We start from the raw sequence: 11,930 nt of genomic DNA, 5'->3' as shown, positions 1-11,930 counted from the left end.
TTGTTAGCTTGATGTGTTTCATTGCGAGCACGTGGTATCAGTGTCGTTGTAATTCTTTAAGTAGTATGTGTGTTGTTTAAGTTAATTCAAGCGTTCGGGTGACCAGAGATATATTAAAAATGGAATAACCTGTTTTACCCGTGTACCAAAATATGGACACGGTCATTTGGTATAAATAGAGGTGCTCCACTCATTGTCGGGAGGATGTTGTCGTTGTGAAGGTCGGAAAAGCTAAACAGGTAGAATACAAGGACTGAATAAGTCCCTGTGAAAGTCTGAAGAAGACTTTCGTGTGTTTAGTAGTTTTTACCCGACAACCAGCATTGTAGATAGCAACTGCGCGCTGAAGCAAGTGCGCGGCGCAGCGATGAGTCACCGCTGCGCTCGATATCAGAGCAAGTAGCAAGTGCGCATGCGCAGCGCAGCGGCGAGGTTACCGCTGCGCTCGATAGTGGTTAAGGAACATAGGTATAGTAGCCACTGCGCAGAGTGACAAGTGCGCGGGCATCGGAATAGTGCCGATGCGCTGTATAGCATTATTGTATTGTTAATAGGTATGTGTTGTCAGGTCCGTAGCAAGTAGTACGGCATTTGTTAATTGTATTTCTTGATATAAATCCCTTGTAAATATTCTGATTATTTGTTCAATTGAGATTGAGGTTTTATTAGGTTTATAATTCATTATATTTCGCTACCAAAGGACACAGTAGATTCCGAGTGACCATCGGGACGAACCAGACCCGGTGCACGTTACACTGGGCCCAGTTTCGGTAACATTTTTAACATTTCTGGGGCATTCCTTAACTTAGTTTTATTCCACAGGAATGCATCAGAGAAGCTAAGGTAAGATCCTTGACTAATGATATCCACTCATGGTCTATAATGTTTTCATACGTAAATTTTAATTTGATATTTGGCCATGGTAAATAATTACAATGGATTGATACATATACATTGTTAATATATTGTTTTAATGAAAGCTGTTTAAGCCATATATGTAAAAAGAAAATCAATATATTTTTCATGTATACGTGGAGCAGTGTACCGTATTTGCAATAGCATTAACTTATTCAAATCGCGTCTGAATCAACACTGACGCACTGAACCATCCAAATTTACATATATTCATATTTGAATGTTGCTCAATAGGACATAAATCTGTAGGAGGAAAAAAAACGAATAACATGTACATACACCATGCATCAGTGAGCATGTACCCAGTCGTATTTATTCTGATGAAGTCCTAAATCCTGGCCCCGATTTCTCGAAAAAACTTAAGTCCAAAACTTACTTTAAAGTTTTCATATAAGTTACATAAGAAAAAAAAAACTGAAGTTTTGACTTAAGTCTGCACTTTTGTTTCGAGAAATCGGGGCCAGGTGGTTCAATCAAGTAATCGGCTTACTGAATCGATCGGTAGTGCTTATGTATATATTTATGGTAGATATGTTCTCTATTTACATGATCATGATCAGGCTACATTATGAATAGAACCGAATAAACAGTTGTTTAATCCTTCTGTGTAACTCATAGTACTTATGTGGATATATATGGAATTTGCGTTGTCTGTATAAAGGATGACGAGTAAGTGAATGGAACCGAACTTAATCATTGTTTAATCCTTCTATTGTACTCATTGTGCTTATATGGATATTTATGGTATTTACGTTTTCTGTTTAAAGGATGACGAGTAAGTGAATGGAACCGAATTTAACTTTTATTTGAACCTTCTGTACGGTATATGTTGATATGATATTTACGTTTTCTGTTTACAGGAACGTGAGCAAGTGAATAGAACCGATTAAATCATTGCTTAACCTTCTGTTGTACTCTTAATATTCATATGGAAATTTATGGTATTTACGTTTTCTGTTTACAGGATCATGTGTGTTATTTGTTAAGCGAATGGAACCGAATAAAAAGTTGTTTAAACCTCCTGTTGTACTCTTACTTGCTTGAAACGAGTTGTGTGTGAACAATTCGACAATGACATGGATTACTGAAGTCTGACTCGTATCACACGGGTTTATCTCACGTCCCGAGGTCAGTTGTTTATGACAGCAACAGCAGAGACATGGAGGCATATGATTGTATTGTGGTAGGGGCAGGGATAGAAGGCTCGTCTACAGCTTACAATCTAGCCAAGAATGGACAAACAACTCTGTTACTTGAACAGGTAAGATTTCTGTACTATGTATTAATGCATAGATGATAGTTTTTAAATCAATTATTGAAGACTATTTTATAGCTAAGGATATTTCGCCACTGGTTATATATCTTATATAATCGTCTCTCGCGCTGTTATCGGTCAAGGTCAGGGTGCTAGCGAATAACGGTTTATATACAACAGCAACTGACATACATGTATGGTTAGCTTAATAGTTAATGAAAAAAAACCCATTGAATATGTTTTAAATAGAAACGCATTGACATACGAACTGGAATATCATTATTTGTTGAAACTTTTAAAAGCAGAGCAAAATGATTAAGTTATTATTTCTGATTCGCAACCAGGATAATATCATATCCAGGTATCGGGTTAATCAATATTAAGCTGATCAGACCATAGCGTTATGATAACCTGACATAGCCTACGATAACCCACTAGTATAATAAGTTTGCTAGCTGTTGCATAATTAATTACATATGGTGGGTTTTTTTTCTTTAAATTATTTGAATAATGCCATACAATAGCTACACCTGCTTTTAATATTGTGAAAACCTCTTTTGTCAATGATTAATTAAGAGCGATAAAGTATTGTAAAACTATGTGGTGTTGTACATGCGTGTTGTTGGAGACTTTATTTATTCACGTATATATATCAAGATATCAGTCTTTATCAGTTATATACATGTAACAGTGTACTGTGACTTGAAAACAACACATTGATACCTACATCGCCTCATATGTGACACTTGAGCGTTAACCCTTGTGAAGAAGACGCTTAGCTCTGTCCCTTGACCGGGACACACCATAGTCTAAAAATGAGTAGTTTCTGCAACTCCATATTACTAAGCATGCTAAGCATAAACGGATGGGGCGGCTGATATGTACGTAATATCAATGTAATGTGGTCGGGTAGTGTGTGTTGTTCGTTGTCTTTGGAAGCATGCTCCAGTTCCACTATGACAATGTAGACACAACATTAATAAACTACAGTCTACCAAAACTGATGATCACACATTCTACAAATTACATATGTGGGAAGTTGACCTTAAAGTTGTATGTGCCATACTCACCAATCAAGAAGAGCTTTTAAAGGGACAATTCAGTGAGGCTAATTCGTTACATAACCACGAAGCAAATTATGACATAAATGTATTGTTCCACATTCCTTATGAAACATAATACATGAAATAGTGACAAATTCCACAACATTATTAATTATTTTGATTAATACTATTGAAATTCCAAATCGTTGATCAATACGATTAAGCAGGTACAACATGTACACAGTACCCTTACCCGAGTCAAACAAATAAACGTTAAACAAATGCAATACATAAACACTGAGGAGTTGATGAAAATATTTTTTAGACAAGAACATGCATCTAATAATGTTAACACAACTGTAACAGCGTTTTGAGTAGTTCTAGACAAAAAATTCTTTACTACACAGGCAAGGGTAAGGGTTCGGCATACAAGGCTATGTGTAATGGCGATTGAACATTTCACATACATTTGATTACAGTGGGCTTTTCTGACATATCACAGTTAAACCAACTAATCTAATTTCCATAAGAACTGGTTTGTTTCCGAAATATGTGCAATTTTTAATGTGTTCTTAGACCGAATTGTCCCTTTAATATGTTATTCACCACTAAGCGTTACCAACATTTTGACAATTACAATACTAACAAAGCCTATTTTTTTATTGTTTTTTTTTTGTTTTTTTTTTGTTTTTTTTTAACACAGACAAATAAGAGCTCAAAATGGATTTTGCCAGTACTGCCAAAAATCGTAATATTTACTTTCTACGGTGCAGCGAATTGTGTACATATGATCAGATCATGAACACAAATTGTGGCCTATATTTTTATCGCACGTTTATACAGTGACTTTTGCAGATATTTTTCATTTAAAAAATACGTAAAGCATTAAGGACTTGTTCAATGCAAATCTTTATAAACCAACAAATCTACTAGTAATGCAAATCAGTAAAGATTAATTCCACGCTCACTATTCGATTTGTTTTATTGCGAGATAACATTATTTTGAAGGAAAATATTTACATTATGTGATGTCATATCACAAACATATTAAGAGAATAGAAAATTATATTTTATCATCCAGAAATAGTATCGTTATATTTTGAATATTTTTAAAACTTTGATTACCTTCGATTTCGATCTTGGCATCCATGTAGTAAACGAATTACTTCAAATATTCAGATTTAGAATGCTTATAAATGCGACCATATCTTCTTTGAAAATGGTCTACACTTTTTATAGTTCCCTCTCCCGCATTCCCGCGGAAGCTCACATGGACAGAGCCGAATCACAAGGATGGCGTACGGTGGTGCCGATTACTACACGGATATGATGAAGGAGGCCTACAAATTATGGGAGGAGTTAGAACAAAGATCGGGAAAGATTCTATACAAGTGAGTAAAATACCTTTTATATAGTATAACGTTACCAGTTTTATGTAAAGCTGCTAATGAAACTTTGCAAGTTGTAGCTGTTTTATAATCCCCTATGCTAAAGGAGTTACTATAACTGTCAATATATATATATCTACCCCTGGATTATGTCATAGTGAAATTGAAAGAATGCTAGGAGAAAAAAGTGACTACAGGCATCTTGTGAAGATTGCAGAGAGCGACGCGAAGATTAAAACCATACAATGTATCGTTATTCGATTCTTTGGTGTACTTCAAAAGACCAACCTAGCTAACTGTCCCATATATTGTCGCACACGGAACGTTCAGTTGTGCTATGACATAGTTCGGGGGTGGATATGAACAGCGATAGTAAATATAACCCCCAGGAATATCGAGTATAGTGTTTTATATTTATTCATGAAACGTTAAGACATATCCTACTCGTTAATTTATCTTTATCTTTTTAATAAAACAAATTAAAAAAGAAGAAGAAGAGGAAGAACAGAGTTAATAAGACATTTCCTTACTAGTTGTAAGTCCATTCTACTCCTTGATGCTTGAAATGGAAGTCATAGTTTTCGTTCAATGTCTTCTATCATTATTGTACATACCACAAACTCCTAAACCGTTAGAGATATCAAACTTTCGACAACTTATCGAAGCAGGAATGTGTTGTACTGTCATATGGTCACTGCTATCTTTCTTGACCTCTTTGTCACAGTTGTGACCTTTTGATATTTTGGTTCGGCGATAGTATGAAAAAATGTCTAAGACAGGAATTATAACCTTGGTTATCAGACAGTGAATTTATTAGTTAGCTATCAATTAGGGTATTGGATTGTGGGATTTGTTTGATATTAACATTTCTAATTAATAAGGTGTTTTTTTTCTTTGTTTCTTTTAATTTTTTTCTTCTTTAGAAAAACAGGACTCCTGGTGGTCGGAAAGGCCGAGAGCGATCTAATTGACGGAACGATACAGGCACTTCGGAAATATTCAGTACCCTTTACTAGCCTTGATGAAGACGCCTTGCGGTCGAAGTACCCGATGTTGACATACTCTGGGGTCAAGGGTGTGGAGGACCACGTGGGAGGGGTTCTGTTCGCTGACAAGGCTTTAGCAGCTTTTCAGGTAATGCTATCCTCAATATTCAAGGGGTTACTATCACTGTCAATATATTAACTCCTGGAATATCAATTGAAAATGAAACTGGGGGCATTTCCGAGGGAAAAAAATGGCCAATCATAGACTCGCACAGAAACCTCATTTGTATTTACAGTGAGCGACGCTCAACTTCAAATGCATTCAATTTACCGTTTTTCGATTCTATTGATGTACATCAATACACCAAACTACTTGTCATAAATGTTACTGCACCCGACGCGGCAAAAGATTATAAACGCGAAATACCATCTTTATCATATTTATTGATGGGGATTTCCATCTAATATTTCAATCCGCGAAATTTAAACTCCGCGACCTTATTTGAAATGGGAACCGCGAAATTTAATAGCCGCGAAAGGAATTTGGTTTACAGTATAGTATTATAGATGATTCTCAGTACCAGGTTATATATTGCAGCGAGTTCTATTTTGATTTTGCTATCTTTCATATTACAATACGTATCTAAAAATTAAAAGACCACTAGGTCTTTAAACCAAAAATTACATTTAATGTTTATGGCCTAAAATAAGTTAAAATACCAAACCAATGCACAATATTGGTCTGAAGAAGGCCCTATAGTGGCTGAATATATATTCCTTAGAAATGATTTTGATTTTACTTTGAATTTATTTTGGCCTTTTATTTCGGATTATTAATATACTAGCTTTATACCATTTTTACCTCATTACAATGCATGGTTAATCTTTGTTAATTGAGAATGTTAATTTCGTTTTTTGCCGTATGGAGTAAAAAAAAAACAACGTTGACAACCATTGGCATATTTTATCATACTGTATAGTTTTATTTAAAGATGCTCAGTTTCGGCTGGAAAAAGGAACGTTGATACATCACGTAAGGCTATGGCTAAAAAAGTATTTATTTATTGAAAACAAAGTTATCAGCGGCCATAATATATCATCCGATAATGATGTATTTCTTCACCGAAAGTTTAAAGTGTCATTTAATGTGTAGCCTGAAGTGTCATAAATGTATTTAGGTCAGCTTACCAACCATTATTATACAGTTTATGTAATGACATCATGAAAATTTTATGTGTGACGTTTCGATGACTCTTATGATGAGTACCCTATCACCTTCCGACAAATGACGAGCCAGTCTCACTACCATCCTCGATACTCCAGGGGTTTCGATCACTTACGATCACTACACCCTGGACTATCTCATAGTGAAATTGAAGGCAACTCAGAGGAAAAAATCTGAATATATCACTGCAAAAATTTCCTTTGAAGATTACAAAGATAGCGACGCCTAACTTCAAAGGCAACAGCCAACAACACTGTACTGATATATGGCTCGGTTGATGTACACCAAAGGACTAAATTACCTGTTCTGTTCTGTTGCCTCCAGTTTTACTATGAGATAGTCCAGGGGTGAAGGAGTGTAAAGATCGGAAGTGAGTGGCACCCCTGGATTATTGAGGATGCACCACTACATTTCTCAACGTTTAGAAATACCATATACATGTACAGTCATATGCATCAGAGAATGTAAATATATGTATATTCGTGTTCTTTTTTTTCAAAAGCGAGACTGTTATAAAAATATCATATTCATAGCAAAATATTAATTATACAAAATTTTATTTCAGAGTGAATTTGTTAAGTGTGGAGGAATTATACGTGATAATGAGGCAATGACTGACATATTTCCGGGAGATATTGTGACGGTGAAAACAAACAAGGGAAGTTATCGGGGCCGTAACCTCGTTCTGACCGTAGGACCTTGGGCCACCAAAGTGTTACCTCCCCTTGGTGTCCATCTACCTCTCAAGGTTAGTATTAACAAAGTGATATTTATCTAGAGTAATTCAATCTTGCATATAACGAGCATTTTCATTGACTTAGAAATATTGTATTATCCTTTGTAACGTCATTACTGATTGGCTGATCGCTACTGATTGGCTGATCAGTACAATGGCGTAATTGTTTCCTAAGAAAGAGTCCCAAAATGAATATGGAATTGTGAAGATGGTTTTCATAGCAGATTGAATTACATGTATAACAGTTGAAGTACCTTCATTTTTGTGTGTTATATCTCAATAACTTAAAACATGTGTTCATTCATCGTCAATTATATAAATTGAATAATTTTAGATTAAAGAAGAAGCATCCCAAGTGTATGTTTTTATTTGTTATTCAAATTTCGCTGTTCACTAAATCTTCGAGATAATAAAGACAACAATAACAAAGATGCCTCAAACGCCGCTTTTAAATGGTTACTATCAAAAATAAGTAAAACGGACACACAATACGGTCTTTTTTTTAATTTACATTTTCCGAAAAATATGTTTGTAGGTAGTCCGTATAAGTGTGTTTTACTGGAAAGAGAAAATAGCAGGAACATATGGGGCTGAATCCTTCCCAACATTTCTAACTGCTAGCGGAAGTGGAGATTTTGATGTCTATGGACTTCCTAGTTTAGAATATCCGGGTTTGTACAAGGTAATTTTGTCATAGATTTTGCTTTTAAGTAATTCGTTGTTTCTCTACATAGCGAGATAATAAATATGGTTTTTACCGATGTGCCTGAGATGTTGACGACATGTTTTGGGTTTTATGCATATCTCCCTTTGAAACATGTATGTGTACAATAGTGCCACCTCACTGAAGTAGCCGCCGAAGCACTCATAATTGCGTACATTATAGACTTTTTTCATTTTTTGTTAGACGTTTGCTTTCATTATTCTAAATACTTCCAGCTGTGTTTGCACCACGGACCAGAGATTGACCCCGATAAAAGAGACATGGCTGACAGTAACTGGGTGTTGAATAATATGAAAACATTTGTCGCTAGGCACTTTCCAATGTTGGAGCCTCATCCCGCCATAACAGAAACATGCATTTACACAGTAAGTGAAACTGTATAGTATGAATCTACTGGTTATATTCGCGGGTCAAAATTTTCGCGATTTGGACTAAAAAGAGATAATAAAATTGTATTAGTTTAAGATTTTCGCAATTTTGCTATTAGGGTATATATCATTCATCCATTTCTCAATTTTTAGCGAACTGAACAATTTCTCGGCCATAGTAATATCCCACGAAAATATGAAAATATAAACCACGCGAAAAGAACCAGTCATAAGGCTTAATATAATCCTCAAAGACTAAACCCATTTTCTTTGAAAATGCAATTATTATCATAGCATGACGCGATACATGCACATTAATGATTGGTTTACATTTCCACCTGTTTCTGTTAAACAAGTTTTAGTAAACCAGAAAAGTTTTATTACGAAATAATGGAGATCGAAAATTAGTTGTATATGACACTTTTCTTTCTGTTGCTATGATTAGCATTTCAGAAATTGGTTCTGATTAACATTAAGATATTTTATTTCAAAAAGACTAATTCGAAACCGTACACAAGTCGACCTTGATATTTTAATCGTGTACTCTTTTAATGACAATGAAAATACTTTATTTGAATATTTTATTTTCCTAAGAATACACCAGATCACGACCTGGTACTCGACAGACACCCAGCCTGGCGTAACATAATAATCGGGGCTGGGTTTTCAGGTGAGGTCACGTTACTAATTAGCTCTGTTGTTTATTTTAATTAGATAATTGTTAAAAAAGTAATTTAATTGAGGTAAGTTGCCGTGCCACATAGCATAGGATTTTAATGTCAAAATATCTAATCGAATTTATCAAATGTTGAACTAACGTGAAGGTATATTATACATTTATTTATATTTACTTGAAACATATTGTATTATTGTAAAGGATTGAAAACTTACCAAACTTATATGAGGCGCTCTCCAAATATATTTATCTAGAACAATATTATCTTGGCGGCTTTTAAGACGACATGTTTATCTGTCTGTATGTTATTAGAAATACAATACTGCAGTTAATTTTTGGGGCCGCGGTGGCCGAGTGGTTAAGATGTCTCGACATATTACCACAAGCCCTCCACCTCTGGGAAGCGGGTTCGAATCCCATGTGGGGCAGTTGCCAGGTACTGACCGTTGGTCGGTGGTTTTTCTCCGGGTACTCCGGCTTTCCTCCACCAACAAACCTGGCACGTCCTTACATGACCCTGGCTGTTAATAGGACGTAAAAATAAACAAACCAAACCAAAGTTAATTTTATCTATTTATGTTTTTTGTTATAGGGCACGGTTTTAAACTTTCACCGATCGTTGGAAAAGTTCTCTCTGAATTGGTAATGAAGAAAACACCATCATACGACATGTCTCATTTTAGGATCGACCGATTCCAAAAATCGTCCAAATTATGATGTTTTATGTCTCTTATCAAAGTATAGACACCATTGTGAAATGCTATATGATACAGGGAAAGTCGTTTGTTTAGTACGGATAATGCAGTTTATTGCATATATATTAATCAGAAATTGAAATGTAATATAATTATACAGAACATCTGCCATAGCAATGGTTTTTGCCTTTCATACAACTGTAATGTATGAAATGAAATATGATAAGGCCGTATATTAATTATAAATGTTAGTAAATATGTTCTTCTACCACAATGTGTTATTCAACTCTCGGGGTATCAAGTAAACAATGCAGCTATTGATTAACAATTTGTTTTTACCATGCCTGGTACAAACTCTTTACTATTCTGATTGGCTTGCACTGTGAGCTTTGACCTAACTACATATTCCTCAGTGCTAGGTCATCATTTGTTCACATCATCAATAATCAAGTGACGTCATGTTATGTTGTGATCGGCGCTTGACGTCAAAACTTAATGTTGAAAAGCGTATTGTCGTTGTGTCAAAAAGACGTTTTAATACTTGATGTATTGTGTAACTCGTTTTGACGGGAAAGGATTTTACTGGTTAATTTAATAAGTATGAAACGGACTTAAACTTTATTTCAATGAAATAATGATATATGATATAATTATGGTGGGAACGTGGTTGTTGAATGTGGAATTTATCTCGCACTCGTAAGTTATTTTTTTAAAAGTTACGAAAGACGCTTTGAAAAAAATAACCACTCGTGTAAAATAAATTCCATATACAAAAACTACTCGTTGTGTAACCTCTCTTTAACTTTAGTTTAAAAAAAGGAACATTGCCATGGTAACATAGCAACGGACTATGTTACATTATAAACTTATCAGGTAGCATTAATAGTTTCAAGCTATTTTCATATATGAATGTACAAATCATTATTCATCATTGGATGAGTATATTAATTGATCAAGTCACGATATTACATAATATTCAAGATTTATATAAAAATACGCGTTAACTCTAACTAGGGATAATGATTTTTATCCTATGTATAATTGCATACGAATATGTTATTCCAATAAATTATCGTTAAATGAAACGTTACTTCAGATGGCCAGATGAACAATACTAGTCAGTTTGTATATATGAACGAACCAGGCTACCAAGAATAGATTTAAATCAAAATCAGTGAGGAAGTTACGTCACATTTGATTGGCTAAGTCAAACCTTAAGTCTAAGATTGTTCCATGATACTGGAGTCAGAACGAGACAAAAACCCAAAGGGTAATGATATGTTGAATAAACAAACTTCCAATTTGATGCTTTTATATTATGTCACCGTAACGACACTATTTAGGTGCATATATTTCATAGTTAATTTTATGGCGACATGTGTTTATAATTAAAATAGATATATCAATTTAGCAAAATTATCTAGCAATATACATGTATACACAATTTATGAATAATATTGTATCAAATAAATATTGGTTTTAACCCTGTGTATATTGATTATTGTAACGCAGCAGTTATCGGTAAATTCCTAGATTTGGATAGGTCTGTGTATTCTTGCCGAGAAAATTGAAACAGGATATTTAAATATAGTACATGCATACCGTAAATATTTCAATAATGTTAGGACTCATTAGAAACGCGAAACATTTCGAAAACATGTAATTATTACTGTAATGGTTATCCTGTTTTCATATTATTTCATAATAATCAGATTTGAAAAAAATATTGCCGAAAGGATATTTCACAAATATTTTCACTGACAACTTCAGAAGTGAATAATTTTATTTTCTGCATGTCATATTACTTTGTGAGTGAAAATGACGTCGTTTCTCCCGATAAACATGAAAAATGCGCTAATAAAATGATTCAGATCATAGCAAAAGCACAAATGTTACACGAAGTTAAGCTCTGAATGCAA

The 11,930-nt window shown here is 34.5% G+C and overlaps 1 protein-coding gene across 2 annotated transcripts; it reads left to right on the top strand.

Moving 5' to 3' along the window:
• The first annotated feature begins 558 nt into the window (after window positions 1-558).
• Window positions 559-11,494, top strand: LOC138331509 (peroxisomal sarcosine oxidase-like). 2 transcript variants are annotated; one of them, XM_069279186.1, is made up of 9 exons: window positions 559-843; window positions 1,880-2,176; window positions 4,453-4,604; window positions 5,525-5,735; window positions 7,378-7,560; window positions 8,084-8,230; window positions 8,488-8,637; window positions 9,235-9,310; window positions 9,909-11,494. In XM_069279186.1, exons 2-9 carry the CDS (start codon window positions 2,075-2,077, stop codon window positions 10,031-10,033), a joined length of 1,146 nt encoding a protein of 381 aa, XP_069135287.1. In that variant the 5' UTR covers window positions 559-843; window positions 1,880-2,074; the 3' UTR covers window positions 10,034-11,494. The 2 variants fall into 2 exon arrangements, with proteins under 2 accessions (XP_069135287.1, XP_069135288.1); XM_069279187.1 differs by lacking the exon at window positions 559-843 and having other exon boundaries at window positions 1,832-2,176.
• Window positions 11,495-11,930: the final 436 nt, after the last annotated feature.

This window comes from Argopecten irradians, chromosome 9 (assembly GCF_041381155.1).
Source record: "Argopecten irradians isolate NY chromosome 9, Ai_NY, whole genome shotgun sequence".
Lineage (NCBI taxonomy): Eukaryota > Metazoa > Mollusca > Bivalvia > Pectinida > Pectinidae > Argopecten > Argopecten irradians.
The sequence above is the reverse complement of the archived record's forward strand: the minus strand, read 5'-3'. Positions and strand labels throughout refer to the sequence as shown.